The 21,383-nt window shown below is 38.2% G+C and overlaps 1 protein-coding gene across 1 annotated transcript in view; it reads right to left on the bottom strand.

The window, feature by feature from the left end:
- Positions 1–21,383, bottom strand: part of NCKAP5 (NCK associated protein 5) — a 1,007,389-nt gene that overhangs the window by 198,665 nt on the left and 787,341 nt on the right. The window contains exon 10 of the mRNA XM_061135363.1: positions 13,093–13,212. Coding sequence (XP_060991346.1) covers positions 13,093–13,212 — 120 coding nt within the window. The remainder of the gene's footprint in view (positions 1–13,092; positions 13,213–21,383) is intronic.

Below are 21,383 nucleotides of genomic sequence, written 5' to 3'. Positions count from 1 at the left end.
CTGTCCCTGCCTCTTCTCTTCACTCCCTCATGGCTGGTGTCTTAAGAGAGGCACAGGTCAATCAACATGAAACCCTTCCATAGCCAGAACTCAGACCCACTGTTCCATCCTCCACCCAATCTCTCACTCACTCACCTACTCCTCCTGTACTTCTTTCCATATTATCCTATTGTCCCCTTGATGACTTCTACTTTTCATCTCACTTTATTGTCTATATCTTGAAAGTACCCAAGAGACAGATGGGTAGGTCTTTTAAAAAGCAAAACACATGCATGCTAAGTCACTGCAGTTCTGTCTGACTCTTTGCGAACCTATGGATTGTAGCCTACTAGACTCCTCCGTCCATGGGATTCTCCCAGCAAGAATCCTGGAGCGGGTTGCCATGTCCTCTTCCAGGGGATCTTCCCCACCCAGGGATTGAACCCACATCTCTTATGTCTCCTGCATTGGCAGGCAGGTTCTTTACTACCAGCTCCACATGGAAAGTCCCATAAAGCAAAATAAATGCATTTTAATATGTTTAATATGACTAGCATTTTCCAATTTCTCTGAATGGCCAAATACCCCTAAGATGGCTTTGAGCTGGCTGATGGTTCAGTTCTGGGTACTTCTGTGAGGCTGTGTTCATTTCGCAATGGCAAGTTCTAAGGTAACAAAGAACATAAATGCCTAAAAAAATCTCTGCTTCTCAGAAACAAATTAAAGGATTAAAAATACGAACTGGGTGCCGAGGTACAAGGGATTGATACAAAAATACACATAAGTGCACAGAATAAGGCATGGGCTTTGAACCAAGAAGATCAAAATTTTATTGTGGTTAGAAGCATCTCCCTCAAGGGTGATATCATCAAGATGGTGACACAAGTCATTCCTGAATTCAGTCCCTCTCACAAGAAGATCAGCTAGCAACACCAATATAGGTGAGACAGCCCTGTAAAAATCCCAAAAGATGTAGGTAAGATGGAAGCTCCCCTCTGGACCACAGAGATTGAGAGGCCCTCATTGGAAGGTAAGAGTAATGGCTATCCACTGATCCCGTCCTCCGTCCCCCAGGAAGGCCCAGCGGCACATTGAGAGGACCCCTGGGCCTATGGTTTCTCTAGTGAGATACACAAAGCCCAAGGTGCACAGTATTGTGAGTTACTCCCTTGGAGGCACATGGGTCTCACTCACCCCATGGCTATCACACTGTGGGGCTCGGGCTGGGGGTGCGGGGAAGGGCTAACAGTAACCAGGACTTGGATCTTAGCACTCCAAGTTCCTTCTAACGGTGGAGGAGGAGATCCCAGCCAGTGACTTTGCCCACCTGCAGAACCTAGCTGGTGACCTCATCTGGCCAGAGTACATGATGCACAATTCTGCCTAATCTGATCCCCAAACAACAAGCTGCGCTGGTCTTGGGGCCTGTTCTGCTGCATCCATCACCAGGCAGGGAGGCAGGCTCCTACTGTTAAGAATAGCCCTCAGTTTCACCTGATCAGGAAGCATAACCAGAGCACCTGGAAGGCTGAGTGCCCTACCTTCTAGCTGCACTTGCAGAGACACCTGAGTAGAAAAGCCAGCCAGTAGCCCTGTCCGTGCGCAGAACCAGCTCGGTGGCTCTGCCCGGCCAGGGAGCTCAGGGAGTAGCCTTGCTGACCTTGGTTCCCCGGGCAGTGAGAGGTACCAGCTGTTCCAGAGCCTTGGCCAGGCAGGGAAGCGATTTTACTATGCCTCTTAACTACTGAGTATAGTGCCAAACTAGGAATTCTGAGCAGCAGATATAAGCACCTCTGGAGCCCATTCTACGGCTGCACTTGAGCAAGAATCAAACCAGCAGTTCTAGGCAACTATTCCCCGTCAGTGGCACTCCTGAACTCAGGGCTCAGGCTGCGGCTTCATCCAAATAGAGACCCTGAGAGCAAGCTCCACTGGTCCAAGGATGCTACCAGCTGACCTGGTAGCAGGTAGCATCTTCAGACTCCCAAGATGAACTGGCAGATGAAGGACTGCCTCTGACTAAAAGTGAAAAAAGTGTTAGTTGCTCAGTCCTGTCTGACTGTTTGAGACCCCATGGACTATCCATGGAATTCTCCAGACAAGAATACTGGAGTGTATTGCCATTTCCTTCTCCAGGGGATCTTCCCGACCCAGGGATCAAACCCAGGTCTCCTGCATTGCAAGCAGATTCTTTACCATCTGACCTACCAGGGATGCCCTCTGACCAAGGGAATCTAAGTGGAAACTGCTTTCTTAAATATACAGATACCAATGCAAAGAGTCAAAGATCACAAAGAATCAGGTAAACATGATGCCATCGAAAGAAACTAATAAAGCTCTAATATTAATAACTAACCATGGAGAAATAGAGATCTATTATGCACTGTCTGACAAAACATTCTGAATAATTCTCTTAAAGAAGTTTAGTAAACTACAAGGTCACACAGGCAACTAAATAAAATTTGTAAAATAATGAATAAACAAAATGAGATGTTCAACAAAGAAACAGAAACCATCCAAAAAAAAAAAAAAAAAAACAAACAGAAACTCTGTACCTGAAGAATACACTGTCTAAACTGAAAAATTCAATAGGTAACTTCAACAGCAGACTCAACCAAGCAAAAGAATCAGAAAATAGGTCATTTTGAAATTATCCAGTCATTTGAGCAAAAACAAACAAAAAAATCAAAAGAGTATTAAAGTGTATGGGGCTTAGGGGACACACTCAAGAGAAACAATATATTCATTATGGTTAAGGACTGTTTTTGCTGTAAGGAACCAGTAAAATCTGGAGGAGGTGATCATATACTCAAATGAACAATCAAGAATACCAGAAGTGAGAGAGATGAAGACTTTACCAAACAAACAAAAGCTAATAAACATCACCACTAAACCTGCCTTGCCAAAAAAGCTACAGGATGTTCTTTCAGAGGAAATAAAATAATGCTCACTAACATCATAAAGGTATATGAATGGAGGTATAAAACTCACTGGTAACTGTAAGTTATATAACAGTATACATGTAGACAAAGTCAGATTATCTAATATTGTGATGGTGTTGTGTAGTTTACTTACAACTCTAGATTAAAGCTTTTTTTAAAAAGTATGAAAAATAACCATAACTGTAATAATTTATTATTGGATATAGAATACAAAAATATGTGAACTGTAACACTTATAACTTAAAATGTGAGAAGGGAGAAGAAAAAGTGTAGAGTTTTATGCATGCTATTGAAATTAAGCTGTTATCAGCTTAAAGTAGAATGTTATAAATACATTTTATGTAAGTCTCATGATAACTACAGAGGAAAAACCTGTAGTAGTTACACAAAAGATTATGATAAACAAAGCATACTGCTACAAAAGTCATTAAATCACAAATTTAATCAGTAAGATGAGAAGAACAAAGGTTTTACAACACAATCAGAAAACAATTAACAAAATGGCAATAATAAATCCTCACCTATCAATAATTACTTTAAATGTAAATGGATTAGATTCTCCAATCCAAAGACACAGAATATAAATTTTTTTAAAAAGTTAATAATATGCTGTTTACAAGAAACTGAGCTCTAACTACCTTAGCTTTAACTACACACATGCTGAAAGTGAAGGGATATAATAAGATATTTCAAGCAAATGGTAAGAAAGCAGGGTTAACTATACTTATATCAGACAAAACAGAGTGGAAACTACAAATGTTCAGCAGAGACTAAACAGGTCATAATATAATCATAAAGGAGTCAATCAATCAACAATATATGGCAATTATAAATATTTATGCACACAGTATTGAAGCATCTAAATATATGAAGCAAATGCTAAAAAGAGCAAAAGGAAAAATAAACAGTAATACAGTGACAGTTGGAGACTTTAATATCTTACTTTCAACAGTGGATAGGTCATCCTGTAGAGAATCCATACGGAAACAGTAGATGTGAATAATACTATAAACCAAACAGACCTAACAAGACACATACAGAACATTCCATTTAACAACACCAAAATACACATTCTTCTCAACTGGAAAGATCAATTTCTAGGATAGATCATATGTTGGAACACAAAATGAGTCAGTAAATTTAAAACACTGAAATCACACTAAATGTTTTCCAAAAACAATGATATGAAACTAGAGACCAAAGACAGGAAAAAACAAACAAACAACAACAAAAAACTCACAAACGCATGAATTAAAATAAAAACAAAACAAAACACATTTCTGAACAACCAACGAACCAACGAACTGAAAAGAGAAAAAATAACAATGGAAACACAACATAAAAAATTATGAGATGCAGTAAAAGAAATTCTAAGAGGGAAGTTTATACTGATAAACACATACATCAGACAAAAGAAAGTTCTCAAATAAATAACTCTGTAGCTTAAGAAACTAGAAAAATAAAGAACAAATGAGGCCCAAGAGTAGCAGAAGAGGGAAATAATAAAAATTAGAAAAAAATATTAGAGGAAAAAAAAAATAGAAAAGATTAACAAAACAATAATAAAGATTATCCAATGAAGAGGTTTTTTTTTTTTTTAAGGATAAATAAAACAGATCAACCCTTAGCTAGGCTAGCCAAGAAAAAAAGAGAGATGACTCAAATAAAATCATAAACAAAAGAGACATTACAACTGATACATCAGAAATGCAAAAGATCATAAGAGACTATTTTGAACAATGATATACCAACAAATTGGACAACCTAGAATAAATTGAAAAATTTCTAGAAACAATGAAGCTACCAAGAATGAACCACGAAGAAACAAAAAATCTGAAGAGATGAAAAATGAGTAATGTGATTGAATCAGTAAACATAAACCACCAAATAAAGAAATGCCTAGGACCTGATAGTCATTGGTAAATTTCTACCAAAGATTTAAGAAGAACTGGTGCCAAATCTTCTCAAACTCTTCCAAAAGATTGAAGAGGAGGGAACTATCCAAAATTCATTTATGAGGCCAGTATCACCTGGATACCAAAGCCAGATATGGACATTACAAGAAAAGTAAACTACAGGTCAATATCCCTGATGTATATACATGTAAAAATTCTGAACAAAGTACTAGCAAACTGATTTCAACAGCTCATTAAAAAGGTCATGCACCAAAATCAATCGGGATTGATCCCTTGGATGGAAGGATGGTTAAACATATGCAAATCATTAAGTGTGGTATATCCTAATAGTAGAATTTTTAAAATCCTATGGTCATCTCAATAGATGCAGAAAAAGAATCTGATAAAATTCAACATTCATTCATAAAAAAACTCAACACCTTGTACATAGAACGGCTATAACTAAACATAAAAATATCATATATGATAAACCCACAGCTAGTATCATACTCAGTGGTACTCCATATCTATAAAACCTAAAAACTGCATAAAAATCTTTTAGATATAATCATGAATTGAATAAAGGTATAGGATGCAAAAATCAACATACAGAAAGTCAACAGCATTTCAATATACTAACAACTAATTATCTGAAAAATAAGCAAAAAAATCCCACTTACAATAGTATTCAAAAGAATAAAATACTTAGGAATAAGTCTTATCAAGGAGATGTAATATTTCTACAATGGAACCTATAAGACACTAATGAAAGAAACTGAAGATGACACAAATTAGTGGAAAGATACCTTGAGTTCACAGATTGGAGAAATTAATATCATTAAAATGCCCATACTACTTAAGTCATATATTAAGTCAATGCAGCCCTTATCAAGATTCAAGTGACATTTTTTTTTTAAAGAAATAGAAAACAAATCCTAAAATTTGTTTGGAACCACAAAAGACACTTAATTGGCAAAGGAGTCCTGAGAAAGAAGAACCGAGTTAGAAGCACAACACATCCTGATTTTAAATTACATTATAAAGCAATGGAAATCAAAACAGTATGGTCCTGGCATAAAAGCAGACACACAGAGCAATGGCACAGAATCAAGAATCCTGAAATAAATCCACGCATGATATGGTCTGACAAGGGAGCCAAAAATGCTCAATGGAGAAATGACAAGCTCTTCTTCAATGAAGAGTGATGGGAAAACTGGATATTCACATTTAAAAGAATTAAACTAAATTCCTATCTTACACCATTCACAAAAATTAACTCAAATGGATTAAGGACTTAAATATAAGACCTGAAACTATAAAATTCCTAGAATAAATCATACAGGAAAAAAAAAAAACCTCCTGGACATTGGTCTTGGCAATGATTTCTTGGACGTGACACCTAAAGTTTAAGCAACAAAATCAAAAATAAATAAGTGGGACTACATCAGACTAAAGAGCTTCTGCACTGCAAAGGGAACCATCAACAAGATAAAAACACAAACTACAGAATGGGAGAAAATATTTGCAAGTCACATTTCTGGTAAGGGGTTCATATCTAAAGCAAATAAGGAACTCATATAACTCAAAAGCAAGATATCAAAGCCAATCAAATGGTGGGCAAAGGACATAAACCCTTTTTCAAAGAAAATATTCAAAGAACCAACAGGTACATGGAAAGGTGCTCAACATCACTAATCATTCAGTTCAGTTCAGTTCAGTTGCTCAGTTGTGCCCAACTCTTTGCGACCCCATGAATCGCAGCACGCCAGGCCTCCCTGTCCATCACCAACTTCCGGAGTTTACTCAAACTCATGCCCATCAAATTGGTGAAGCCATCCAGCCATCTCATTAGTGAAATGCAAATCAAAATCAAATGGGTTATCACTTTACCCCTGTTAGAATGCATTATCAAAAAATAAGAGATAACAGTGCTATTAAGGTTGTGGAGAAAAAAGAGCCCTGTACACTGTTAGTAGGAATGTAAATTGGTATAGCCACAATGGAGAAAAGTATGGATATGATTCAAATAATTACAAACAGAACTACCATACAATCTAACCATTACAGTTAAGGGCATGCTCTCAAGAGAAATGAAATCACTATACCAAAGAAGTGATTATCTGTACATCATGATAACTTCAGCATTATTTATAAGAGCCAAAATGGGGAAACAGCCAAAGAGCCCAAACCTGTCTTCATAGATGGATAAATGGATAGAGAAAACGTGTTACATATGGTATGTTTATTTTTGATTTATCAGATACATTTATATATTTTTAGATATATATTTATAAATTTATATATTTAGATAATAGAACACTATTCAGCCATATAAAAGAATGAAATCGTGCCACTTATGACAATATGGCTGGACTGGGAGGGCATTATACTAAGTGAAATAATTTGGACAGACAGTAAAAATTGCATGATCTCACTGATATGTGGAGTTAAAAAAAAACTAACTCATAGAACAGATTGGTGGGGGATGGGTAGTTGTGGAAACTGATAAAGGGGATAAAAAGGTACCAACTTCCAGTTATTAAGATCGATAGGTTCTGGAGATGTTATGTACAGCATGGTGACCATAGTTAATAATACTATACTGCATATCTGAAATCTACTAGGAAATCTTAAAAGCCGTCATTATAAGAAAAAAAATCTGTACATAGTGATATATGTTAATTAGACTTATTGTAATGTCCGTTTTGCAATACATATATATCAAATCATTAAATTGTATACCTTAAACATATACAATGTTATATGTCAGTTATACCTCAATTAAGCTAGAAGAATAAAGGAAATTAGATTGTTGCATACAAAAAACAAAAAGAAGCACAACTCCCAATTTAATATTGTGCATTAAAATATATTGAATTAAGGTTAAGCCATCAAAGCACACACTGAATATGTATTATGAACTATATTGTGGGTGGGTAAAATGCTACATTCAGCATAGCTGCTACCCTCAAGGAGATTTCTATTTAGGTGAAATAAAAGTTAATATGACATCCAGAGTTATGGGGGCTCCACTGTGTGACCTCCATCATCAGTACCATGAAAGATTCCATAATTCCACATTGGAATATGGATTTAGGATTCCATATGGAATTAGGATTTCATAATTGCATACAATATTCAGAAAACTAAGATCATGGCATCTGGTCCCATCACCTAATGGGAAATAGATGGGGAAACAGTGGAAGCAATGTCAGACTTTATTCTTTTGGGTTCCAAAATCACTGCAGATGGTGATTGCAGCCATGAAATTAAAAGATGCTTACTCCTTGGAAGGAAAGTTATGACCAACCTAGATAGCATATTAAAAAGCAGAGGCATTACTTTGCCAACAAAGGCCCATCTGGTCAAGGCTATGGTTTTTCCAGTAGTCATGTATGGATGTGAGAGTTGGACTATGAAGAAAGTTGAGCGCCGAAGAACTGATGCTTTTGAACTATGGTGCTGGAGAAGACTCTTTAGAGTCCCTTGGACTGCAAGGAGATCCAACCAGTCCATCCTAAAGGAGATCAGTCCTGAGTGTTCACTGGAAGGACTGATGCTGAAGCTGAAATTCCAGTACTTTGGCTACCTCATGCGAAGAGTTGACTCATTGGAAAAGACCCTGATGTTGGGAGGGACCGGGGGCAGTAGGAGAAGGGGACGACAGAGGATGAGATGGCTGAATGGCATCACTGACTCGATGGACATGAGTTTGGGTAAACTCCAGGAGTTGGTGATGGACAGGGAGGCCTGGCGTGCCGTGATTTACGGGGTCGCAAAGAATCGGACACGACTGAGAGACTGAACTGAACTGAACTGAATTGTATACAGGACAATGAATGAACTTCTTATACTTTGGTATAGATTACCAATACTGTGGAAGCTCCAGCAGAGGGGAAGTTCAGTGAGGACCAACATGACTCTGGAAGGCCCCTGAATGGCAGGAGAATTAGACTGGTTCTCAGAAAACAGGGTTCATTGCTTAAGGAAAAGTGGAGAGGTGAGTGTGTTGTGTAGTGTCCTGTCAAATAAGACTCTTGGAGAGATTTACACTCTGAAAATAAATTCAGGGAAGGAAGAATATATCAGAAGCACAAGAGGAATTTTAAAAATTGTCTCATCTCATCTGAAATAATAATATAAAACAAAACACTAGCAAAAAGAAGTCAACACCCTCAGAAATGACAGCAAATTTTTACACCGTGGTTCTAAGTTGTCAGATTCTCAACTGTTTGTGAGAATAATCTACACTATAACATTCTTTGCTTTCTATTTTGGTCCAAAGATATGAGTATAGGACCCTTTGAAATATCAGATAAAAGGAAAAGAAAAAGAAAACTGTGTTAAGCAGAAAATATGAGAATAATGTCCTATCAATATAATGATAATACAGGTGTCCAAAAGAAGACAGAGCAGGACACACAAGAGAGGGGAAAGTTGTGAATGCCAGAAAGCAAGAGGCTTTCAGAAATGTGTAAATATGGTAGGCTCCTTACTACGATTACACTGCAGAAGCCCTCTGATCTGATTTGATCACAAGTAGTTAATCAAAATGTTAATCAAAATGTCAGCGTACAGAATCAGAAAATGATCCTCAAGTCCATTTGTGCTCCATGCAAAGCGAGCAACTGGACCCAGACCATGAACTTAAATCTCCACTCTGTCAATTACCGCTGGGTGAGACAGGCTCTTTGTGCCTAAGTGTCCCCATCTGTAAAATGGGTACAGAAGCAGTTCCTACCTCACAGGACTATAATGGAGAGTATACTGATGAACACTGCAAAGGTTGGAGAACAGTATTTGAAATCATAAGCACTATGTGCTTGCTAAATAACATTCTTTTTTTAGTAGGGCCAAGGCTGCTTCTTTTCCAGGGATCCTATTATTAAATCTTCCAGTGTCTTATTTTGGCATCAAACACATGCTAGGTTTTGCTTTTCTCAACAGTGGAACAAGAACTTAAAACCACTTGAGAAGCAACTTGCATGCATCATGCCTCTACATTTAATATAACTCCCCATCTCCCACAATTTTTTTTTGTTTTTGCATTAGACACAAATATTATTTGATCCCACTCTTTTAGAGATATGCCTTTACATGCTTTTGAAGCATTCAACTTTGTTTTATAGAAACAGTTCTTTTTTCACCACATTTCATTGGTTTATAATGTACTTAAAATCACATAATTATCAAGACAAATGATAGTCATGTGAGAATGAGTTACAAATATAACTCATTCATAACTCAACTGGTCAGAGAAGTATTCTTGGTAGAGAGCTCTCTGCTAGTTCAGTAAATTGAGAGTGTTATTTAATATGATTTTTAAGTGGCAAAGGTGAGCATTATTTAATCTGACCAATCAGTTTGAATAAAGATAGAGACTCCAATTCCATTAAGAATGTTACTTTTGGATTTTATTTGCTATACCAGTTTCTTAATTCATTAGAATTTAGAAAATTCTTTTAATATAAAGGAACTTCTTAACCTGATTTGTTACTATCCATAGTCCCAGAGATGCTTTACTGGAAACTGGAACCAACAGAGAAGTTTATGACCATTCTTAAGATTTAAATTTCAGGTTAGGCTTCTTTTCTTTCCCATCACTGATCTGGTTCTCTTTGTAAGTTTCCGAGAATCTGACAATTAACCCTTAGAACTAACCCTTTTTATTCCTTCTATGTCAGAATATGTTAAATAATATCCAGGTAACCCTCTCATTCTCTATTTTTGAGGGACAAAGAATTAATTATTTTTATAAATTATTTTCTTTTCCATTACTTACAATGTATCTACTAAACTCACAATGTGTTCAACAATCGTCTTTCTGTACCTCTCTTTAGGTAGCTACTTAGATTAACAGAATCATTAGACTGTATTCAGCAGATGACAACTAATGCAGTTTTTTTAAGATAGGATGAAAAATTGTACTGAACCTGTAGTCCATGGGCAGAACCTAAAACATCTATCATACTCAGGACCAGGCATACTGATGGATTTGCTGCACTCACCAGCCATGCCCTCCAACAGACTGGGCTGGACCAGCATAGTTGCATAGTTCCAAAGCATCCACACAGACAGGAAACATTCAGAAGAGGTAGCGGTGTAAACCTCTCTTAAGTGTATGTAAAGTAACTCTCCAGCTTATAGAATGAATCCGGGTCATTTATTTCATTCAACAAATAATTACAGAGCTTCCACAGGTGCAAGGCAAAGCAAACTCAAATTGCTTCTACTTTAGCCCGTGCTCCATGATACGCATTTATGCCATCAGAAAGGAAAAAAAAAAAAAGAAAATCACAGGTCACATGAGGAACAGACCACCTGCAAAGCCAGCAACTTTGTCTATGATTGTGAGTTCTCACATGTTAGAAGGCAAGCATCGCCCTTATTATTCTACCTGGAAGAACTACTAATATTGTCATCCTGTCTTTTACAAATTTCATTTAAATTAGAATGGCTCCTGGAAAGGAGATCTATTTGGGGAGAAACAGTGTGTTGGTGGAAAACACCCAATGAATAAATACTGAGTTCTATTGTTAGAACAAACACCATCCTCTGCCATTTGGATGTGTATTTAAGAAATTTGTGACAGCTAATGAAACAGCTTAAATATCTATGGCACATGTGCCTACTGCGAAAATAAACCATCATGATTCATATGCAGGGACTGCTGCTGCTGCTAAGTCACTCCAGTCGTGTCCGACTCTGCGACCCCACAGACGGCAGCCCACCATGCTCCCCCGTCCCAAGCAGGGACTAGAGATCCTTAAAAGTTATTCCAGAAAAGCCTCAAGTTAAAACAAGCAAAACGGAAAAACTCATGAACATGCAACAACTGTTAAAAGTAATTACAATATTGGATCTTGATTATAAGAGAGCAAATGAGATACAACTTTTTACAGATGCAAGAGTCTCTCTGACCAACATTTATCGTGGCTGGGATCAGGAAACAGAATAGAGAGAGATGATTTTTTTCCACACAATTTGTGACCCATAAATTATGAATTAAGCACTAATAGATAAAGCAGGGAGAAAATTAATTTAAGAGATGAGATCTATGTTACAATTCAGAGAGCTCTTTTCATTTGTGTGTGTGTGTGGGGTTACATTTTGAAGAGAGGCTTTACCAAACATCTGTCTTTCTCTGACATGAACTACAATTTCTAATTGTTTCCCTGAGGAGTCGGGCAAAGATGTTTGTGTCAAAGTTCAGAGGGTAAATTAGCCACACCGTCTCACCCATCTGGAAACATGCTGAACTTTCTAGATGACAGAAATGTTCTAAACAAACACTGTCTAATATGGTAGCTGCTGGTCATGTGTGGCTTTTCAACACCTGCAATCTGACGAGTTTGAAGTAGAAACTTACTTTAAAATTTCAATAGCATTTGGCTAGTGGCTACAGTACTGTCCAGGCTAGTCTAGAGGATATCTGGCAGCTGGGGTTTATCCTCCACACACCGTGCACTGCCCCTGTGAAACCCCACATACTCCATGCTAGCTTGGTCTCAAAAGGGCTCTGAGCAAGGCTCACTGGAGCTTGTTTGAGCAAATATGCACATTAAGAGGATTTTTAAAAAAAAATAGGCAATGGCAAATATCAGCTTTCCAGACCCCTCTGCCAATCCATGTGTCTTCCTGCACTCAGATACATTTTCTAGCGCTTTCGCAGGGACAGCTTCAAAATGATTCAAATGGTCTGACTTTCCATGACTTTGCCTGTTATAAAGGCAACTGGAAGAGTTTGGTGAGGACACTTAGACAAAGAGAACCTGTAAAATACTGAGGCAGAGTGGAGGAAGTCTTAGCTTGTGAGGAGGCAGGCGGCATAGAGAGAGATGTAAAAGCACAACAAACCCAGGCTGTTTTTTTTTTTTTTTATTACATAGTGTTCAAAATAAAGAAATGCTCTTTGGCCATTACATAAAACTCTACCTTGCTCATCATGGAGTGCAAAGGTACTAATACTGGTTCCCAAAGCAATCAATTATTTTCTGACTCCATTTCCCGGTTTCACTGAGTTAACCAGATGATACCTCTGATTGTTCCCTTTTACCTGTTTATTGTTTGTTGATGCATTTCTTTATCAAAATTATCTTTAACGAGTCAGAGATTTAAGAGACGTTCAATTTTAATGATACCCCTTGAGAGGGGAGAAAATGGATGTTCTGAGGCAGTATGTCTTGCCCATGAAGACAGTGGTAACTTTTGAACTTAAGTCACTTCTTGTCAATAGCATTTCAGTAGCGAAGACTGTTTTCCACAAAAACACGTACCTGGAGGAGGAGATCAGAAGTTGGTCTGACTCGCTGTTGGAAGAGGATGCTTAACGTTCGGTTCTGTTGTTCCAAATCAAACACTCTTGTTTTCAACTTTACACATTCCTCCCTCAGATCCTGCAAAAAACACATTGAAAGGGAAAAAAAGTCTATACTTGAAAGATAGTTTTGCATATTATAACCATATTTCACCTGCTATTTCAGACACATTGGTAAAAAACAGTATTTTTAGTCTTCAAACTCCCAGAAATAAATCACACATAATATTTTCTTCCACAGTCCATTGTCCAATAGAATTATTATGTTCAGGAAAGCCAATATAAAAAAAACAACAACAACAAAACAGCACCTTGAAATCAGAAATGCATTAATCTAGCATGCTATTTTTAAAGATGGTAAATCTCAGCAACATAAAGTCAATTTAAGCTTCCACCTATATATTTGGCCTTTTCACTGTCTTCATAAAAGCAGTCATCAAGCACAAGCCACAAGGACAGTAATGTTTTTGCAGTGAATAGAGATTTGATGAACTAAAGAAACTATCACTTTTGACGGAGCCCTTCGCTGTCATTTGTGGGAACGAGCTGAAATTCTCAATGTGGTTGCTAATCGAATCAGTGATGCATTTAGATGGAGTGAAGCATCTGTGAAGTGAAGGCTTACAAGGCCGCCTGGAACTTTCCCATCCTCTACACTAGTGGATTTCCGTATCTTTTGGGGGTGTTCTGGTCTCAGTGCTGGGGAGGAAGTGGAAGAACCGTACCTCGGCATCCCCTTAGAGCAGCTCTTTTGAATAATAGTTCAAACACCACCGAGAACTCTACCCCAGCTTTCATGAGGGGAGCTGAGAAAACAGAGCTTTAGGATTCTCTGGAATCCCACCAAGGAGCTTCCTTGGTGTAACAAACTTACAATTAAGATACTTGTACTGACATGTCTACATCCTCTGATGAGGTTCAAGAAAGACCAGGTAGAATAAAGCCCTAAGGAAAGGCTCTTCAAAAGCTGACCCTTTTCTCTATCTCAAACTTTATCTTACACTATTTCATGATTTTTTTTTTAAATAGGCTTCTGCTTTTAACATGTGAAGAACAAGGGTCTTGTTCTCGAAAGTGCCATGCATTCTGACCCCATCCTTCCTGCCTCACCTCCCGCTGGCTTCTCATCCACCTCCTCATTCTTCCAGTCCAAGTCTGGCTCTTTGGGTAACATCCAGCTCAGATTCTGTCTCCTTCCTGATGCTTTAATCTGGCATCCTCCACTTTATCTGCTCCCTTTTCTGAACTCCAGTAAGCCCTCAATGCTTCTTCTGTGACATTTAATTAATGTCACATACAACTTTGTGTTGATTTTCTTTCATGCTTTGGACTTAATGCTGTCAATTAGGTAACATGTTCCTCAAAAAGCATAAGAAGATACAGAAACACCAGCATAAGCATATTATCTGACACTTTTCTTTCATCATCTAGTACAGGACCCCAAAGAGTGGTAGGAACTTAGTAAGCTTCTGTGATTATGTTGTTAAAGGGGAAGATGATAGTGAATTCTTTTACTCTCTAGTGATGGTGGGATATACTACTAGTTTATCCATCTATATATTCTGATGTGGGGCAACTACAGGTTGGGCAACTAAGATCTTACTTAAGGCTCTGCAAGCAAGACAGGGTGCCAGCCCGCAGCTCTGCTCCCCGAGTCACAGAGGTGAGTAGGTGTGAGCCATACATAACCAGGGGGCAACCTGAGTGTGCAGCTACAGAGAGATCTATTAAAATCTTCCAAGGCTTCACCCGAGGTGCATCACCATTTCCAGGCTTATCCAATCTATTTACAGAAGGCAAAGAGACAGTGCATGGTATAATAGCTCAATGCCCAGCTTATACTCCCCTCTCATTTTTAGGTAAATAGGAAGCCTATGCTTAGGATGTTTTCAACTGACGGCTGCCTACTAATAAAGAGCAGAGCAAAGGAATGTCACGTCAGAGCAAGGCACCCAGGTATAAGCTCTAGGAGGGCAGTGGCTGTAAAGTAGGGGCAGTGGGTGTGTGCACCCGTACACACGCATGCCACTTGCCAGAGGCTCTTTTGGAGGCCTCGGCACTGCTCACATTAAAAGGCTAGATTTGTTGTCTTTATTTAGAATTCAACCTCTGTGTTTCACTTATGCTAATTTTTGCTCTTAGCATGTATATAACACTCCCTGCTCCCAAGCACTAATTGTTTTCACTACTGCTAATTAAGCAATTAATAAAACTTGACTGTGAGGTAAATAAATATTAATAGTACCTATTGGGTGGGAAAACACAATCATTCTCACTTTTAGGGGGAGGGGTGGAAACAGAAGCATATGAGTGTGGATCTGCAAGGAGAAAGGGAACTTGTAAGGAATACCAGCATCTGTTTTTAGCAGCAAAACTGAAAATAAGTTGAAAAGATCTCTTCAGATGAGTTTAAAAAAAAAAAAAAGGAAAAAAAATCAATATATTCTATAACGAGTTCTTGTACCAGTGCCCAAATTTCCATGGCCATTACTATTACTTAAGGCAGTAAAAGTTCATTAGCAGGAACACAATTTATTGACCTTGAGAACCATTTATCATTCTTGGCTTATCTAGATCAGTACACAGAAGAGGGGAAAACAAAGGGCTTTAGGAATGTGATGCAGGTCTTATCATCACTGACCAACAGACATGAGCTGCAGAGAAAATTTGTAGACATTAAAGAATATTCTGTGTTGTTCTAACATTCTTCCTTTCTTCACTCAAGCTGTGGATGGTAAATGATGCCAGACAGCTCTCACCCCAAGAAACTGTAATCAAAACCATGTGTGTGCCCATGTGCATACACATAAGTTAACCAGACTGGATAGATGGAAAGAGAGAAAAACAACAACTTTTCTGACTACTACAGTGAGACCTGGGCAGAGAGTGTCAGCTGGCCGTCTTTTCTTCCTCTGGGCTCACAATGAGAACCCACTGACATAAAGGTGCATAGGACATTTTCAGGCTGGGTGAAAGAACCATTAATGCTGACTCTGTCAGTTATAGAGACGGGAACTACACTATGCCTCCCAGGAAAGGCATTAGAAACTAAAGAACTTTTCTGTTTAGATGCCAGCCTCTGAGATCATGGCTCCCCATAAGGGCTGGACCATCTGCCCTCACGCACAACCCTTCTTTTTCTCTGACTCCCTAGTATGTCTCAGGTCTCAAGAGGAGGACCTCACTGAAAATAAAATATAGGGTTGTGTCTTTTGAAGCAAAAAAAAGGGAATGTGTTGTATAATTGTTATCAAGAAGTAAACAATGCCAAAGATTTGACAACATTTCATCTCATGTAAGCAAGTGCAGTGGTCTTTGAGTTCAAGGAAATAACCGGTTTTATCTGTAATCTGCATGCCACTCTCAACTGAAAACAAAGTAAGACATTACAGCTGGATGTGTGGGGAAAATATACTCAGCAATGTCATATACTGGTCTAAAAGGGTCCTGTGTATCTTAATGATCCCAAGCCACAACTTCCCTGAAGGATCCACACATAGCACTCCTAACAAGTTTCCTCTGTGCTTGGGCCTGAACGAGATTCTGGATTCGCTGCTATTCAATGCTATGGAGTATGGTTACTTTATGCACTTAGAGCAAAACCATTACCAGCTCCAGGCTAAAGAAAAGTTAGGAAAATGTTGGTTGCTTAGAAGCTTGAGGTATACTGATATTACTACTATATTATTGTTCAAAGCTATTGAAATTTGATTTTATCATGTAAAGTGCTATTATACTGGTATAACTATTTCAGAGGTAGTGTGTGTGTATTATGGGAATACACTGGATTGAGAGTTAAGGGGCCTGGACTCTGGTCCTTATTACCCACATGATCTTGAGGAAGTCACTTACTCTGGTTATGCCTCAAGTTCCCTCATCTGTAAATGGAGTTACTGCACAAAACCAGGCTTTCAAGAGAAGGGATGCCTCAGCCGCTTCGCGAGATGGCTTGTCAAGGGCCGCCACCTCAGTCCTTCCCTGAGACTTACTGGACACCACATCCACCAGCCCCTCCTTGTCACAATCCTTTTCAGTGTCTGTCACTCATATCCCTACCTCTTCTAAGAATGCTAATGTTGTTGCGTTAGTTGCTCAGTCGTGCCCGACTCTTTGTGACCCCATGGACTGCAGCCCACCAGGCTCCTCTGTCCATGAGATTTTCCAGGCAAGGATACTGGAGTGGGTTACCATTTCCTTCTCCAGGGGATCTTCCCAACCCAGGGATCAAACCCGGATCTCCTGCACTGCAGGCAGATTCTTTACTGACTGAGCTATAAGGGAAGTCCTAAGAATGCTAATACTTCAGTTAAAAAAAAAAAAAAGCCACTGGTGGAAAAGATTGTTCACATCTCAGACCAATAAAGGACCTCAACATCAAACACTTAAAACGGTGAGACAGGTAACATAATTCTATCACTGAATCAGGCCAGCTCTAATCAATGGGGAGTGCTGAGTCTTGTGGCAAACTAATACTGGAAGCCTTCATTCAAAAGGCATTCGGATTGAAACACTTTTAATCTGGGTGATGGCTAAACAGTTTGTGTAATTACAGTAAATTGCGCCTATTATCAAAGCTAGTTGACAAGCTCAAGATTAAATGTTCACTAAGGTCTCTGGCAGTTGGGAAATTCTATCATCCAAAAGTAAGACTGATTCTGAGAAAGCTTGATTTGGAAAGAGCTCCAAATTTACAGTCAGTTTTGACTCCATGCAAGTCAGATCCTGGATGTCCTTGCTAGCAAGGGCTGGCAATGCTTCCAAAAGTTTTAAGAAATCCACCTGTGAAATTGCCCCTTTATTTCTTGCAATCACATGTGACTAATGATTGGATTTCAACCCATCTGTTGAATTTCACAGCGTTTCCCTGCTTGCTGAACTACAGTGGGGAAAACATTAAGTGATTGAAAGGGATTGTGGAAGCTGAATGGTGCAAAGGATAAGGGCATGGAGTATGAGTGCAACAACCCCAGGTTAATATGTGGGCTTTGCCGCTTCTAGCAATTGGAACCATGGGGAAATTACCTTCATCGTCCTACTCACAAGACTGTGGTGAAAACCAAATGATTTTGCATCCAAAGTGCTAGACGTGGAGTCTGATTCCTTGAAAGTGCACAGTAAATATAAACAGAGTCTAAGGAAACCAGATCCTACACACATCATTGCTAGAAAAGTGGACCCAGATGGCCCAACTGTTCTTTCTACAAGGGAAATACATGGAAGTTGGGAGTTCTTTTAGTTTAAAGCTACAAAATTGTGTTCTGCTTCTATCTGGATGGCTGTGTTGCTAGATTTCACCATATAAGAGCCTTAATTCTTGTTGGAAAATTAAAAAATACCATGAATATTTGGTTATTTTAAAGAACAGGAAGATAAGACCGAGGTTGGTGATATACTGTAAAATAACTAGAGGGAAAAATGCCTTTCTTTCAATTTTGTGTTAGTGGCAAAAAAAAAAAAAATTTAAAAAAGAACATAGAAGAGTTAAAATTTCAGTGTGTGTAATTGTTTTAATGAAGACAAAATGTATTTCAGGCAAAAATATGAATTTGGCTCAGATTATTGATTGCACTTACAGGCTTGGACCTATGATTTGGAGGCATAATTGGAACTGAGCTGTGTTTAATATTGTCACTTTAATGTTATTGATCTAAAGGAGGAACAGTCAGCTCTCTTAAGAGAACCATAGATTTTTGAGATAAACTGAATTACTTTATTAGGACATGATATGTATCAATACATTTAACAGAAACTGCTAAATTTATAGAAATAATTTTTTTTTCCCTATCAGTACTTAGAAAGGAAATATACTCTGTGACTTCAAGATGCTTATCAGGGCCAATTCACAGTATGCCAGCCAAATACTTTTTCGGTTGCTGAGGGAGGAACAGAAGTCATGGGAGATTTGCTTTTGTGTCATAACAAATGATATATTCCATAACTGCATGGTTATGACAATAATTTCACCTCAAGGATTTGTGTGTGTGTTTATGTGTGTGACTTAGATAATTCACTCAAGATTTCTGTTTTTCACTCTGTACCAGCTATATCACTCTTTAGAATTAGGTTTCTCATCTGCTTTTGGAGTACATCTCATTTCCCATATTGTGCTCTTAATTAAAAAGAAATTTCAGTCTTTTTGTAGCAATTTTACAGTCTCTATAAAAACTGGGAGGTGCACGTTTCTGCAGAACATGATTCTTTTGGAATCTCTGAAAGCTCTGGCATCTTTTCCTGCTCACAGAGTCCCTGAGGTATGCTATCTCACAGTAGCACATCTTTTTGTGTCTTACTGCTTAACTGTACCAAGGTAGATTTATCTGTTTACTAGTTATTATTTGAATTTGTGTAGCTATTTTTTGTGGCTGACCTGAAAGGTCCCATTTTCCTATATATTGGGCCGGACGGTTTTCTTTTCTCTTTTCGGAAGCACCATTAAAAAAAGACAGGCATGAGAAGTCTTTCAACAGTTACAGAAGGAGCTGCAACAGCGCTCCCTGGCATTCCTAACATCTGTAATTAAATGAGAATTGAGTTTCCAACAGGAGGAGAGCAATTGAAAAGTTAAAGCCTTTGAAAGAGAAAAAGTATTCAAATACGCTGTGACAGAAATCATGATTTGTCCTTCAACATCTGTTTCTCCCCTTCTTCTACAACCAGGTGACATTCACTTTTCACCTGGGCACATACCCAGAAGAAAGACTCCATTGTCGGCTTCCTTAAGTGTGGTTGTATAATTAAGGTTTGTTCAAGGAGATATAAATAGGGAGGTATGTAAGCTTTTAGAAGTCTCTCTTAAAAGATAGCTGGTGTGTGTCTTTTACCCTCCTCCTTTTCTTTGGCTTTCATTTCCTCCTAATGGCTAAAATATGAATGTGATGACTGGAGGTAGAGCAGTCATTTTGGGCCATGAGGTAACTGGAAATGGAGGCCACATCCCACAGAATAACAAGATAGAAACCAGGATGCCTGCGACCCTATGAACTTTATGGAGCAAAGACATCATGCTGGCTATGTACTCCCCACCTGCAGATTTAGATCTAAGAAGCAAATAACTAATTTAATTTTATGTTAGCTGATTTAAGCCATCATTATTTCGGATTTTTGTTATTCACAATTGAATCTACTTCTAACCTAACAAGTGCACTCAATTCTCTTTTCATGTAATGTTAATGTAAAATCTGAACCAGTTAAAATCATTTGTACCAGGAAGCATGATATTTTGACAGTAGTTGGGGGAGAAAGTCTAGCAAAACTGTTATCATAATGCTTTTATAGCATACATTTAAAATAATATTTATTTAAGTACATTTGTGAGAAGTAGCCAACCCCTAAAATTGTTTTCAATTAAAAAAATAAAAATGCCATAAGCGATTGTGCTCTCCTAAGCCACATCTGCCTGAACAAGTCACATGTTCCAACATTTTCTTTTAAAAGGATATCTCTGTTTCACAGAGCAGTAACTCAGAATAAACAAAATCAGAAGGAATCAGAATTCAGTCTCTCAGACAGATCATGGAAAGAGATGCAAAATGTTCAATAAAATTCACCAAACTAGCTAAGTTTGGGCAAACTACCTGCATTTACCCATTCTGCCCCAATAACATGATCTGAAGGCAGAATAAGATGACAACAAAGGAGAAGGTATAAAAATTTCATGCTCAGAGACTAACATTTGTTTTTTCCCCAACTTACACAACTCTCTCTAAAAAAAAAAAGGAAATTTGTGGAGAGAAGGCTTACGATCTACTCTCAGCAGCTTTCAAGTATACAGTATCAGCGTTTGCTTTATCTTTACCACGAAGCTGTTCCTCTGGGAGCAGCTCCTCCTGCTCCTTTTCATAGAGTGACCACAGCAATTCTGGGAGGTGGACACTGCTATCTCTATTTTACAGAAGAGGAATTAAGGCCCAGAGAAGTTAAATAATCTTCCTAACCTCAAAGATCTCTTGCTGAATTTTAGGCCTCTGTTAATGCTGTCCATCAGAGGCTATTCATTTTATAGGGGCCAGAGGAATCCATCAACTTACTTAACGTTTACATTTACTAAATAAAAATGATAGGTTTGCTACTCATCTAGGTAGGCCCATGGAAATCTTTCATCTTCAAAAAGCTTTCTATTACTTTCCCAAGAGTTTAAATTTTATGAATCTATTGGTCATTGATGTTCATATGCCATCTAAAACGCATACAATTTTAACCTAACTGAATAAATGGAAAAGTATTGCAGCTATCAATCATAGTTTCCTTTAG

The sequence above is a fragment of the Dama dama genome, chromosome 33 (genome assembly GCF_033118175.1).
Source record: "Dama dama isolate Ldn47 chromosome 33, ASM3311817v1, whole genome shotgun sequence".
NCBI lineage: Eukaryota > Metazoa > Chordata > Mammalia > Artiodactyla > Cervidae > Dama > Dama dama.
Note: the sequence above shows the minus strand (reverse complement) of the source record. Positions and strands in the feature narration are given on the sequence as shown.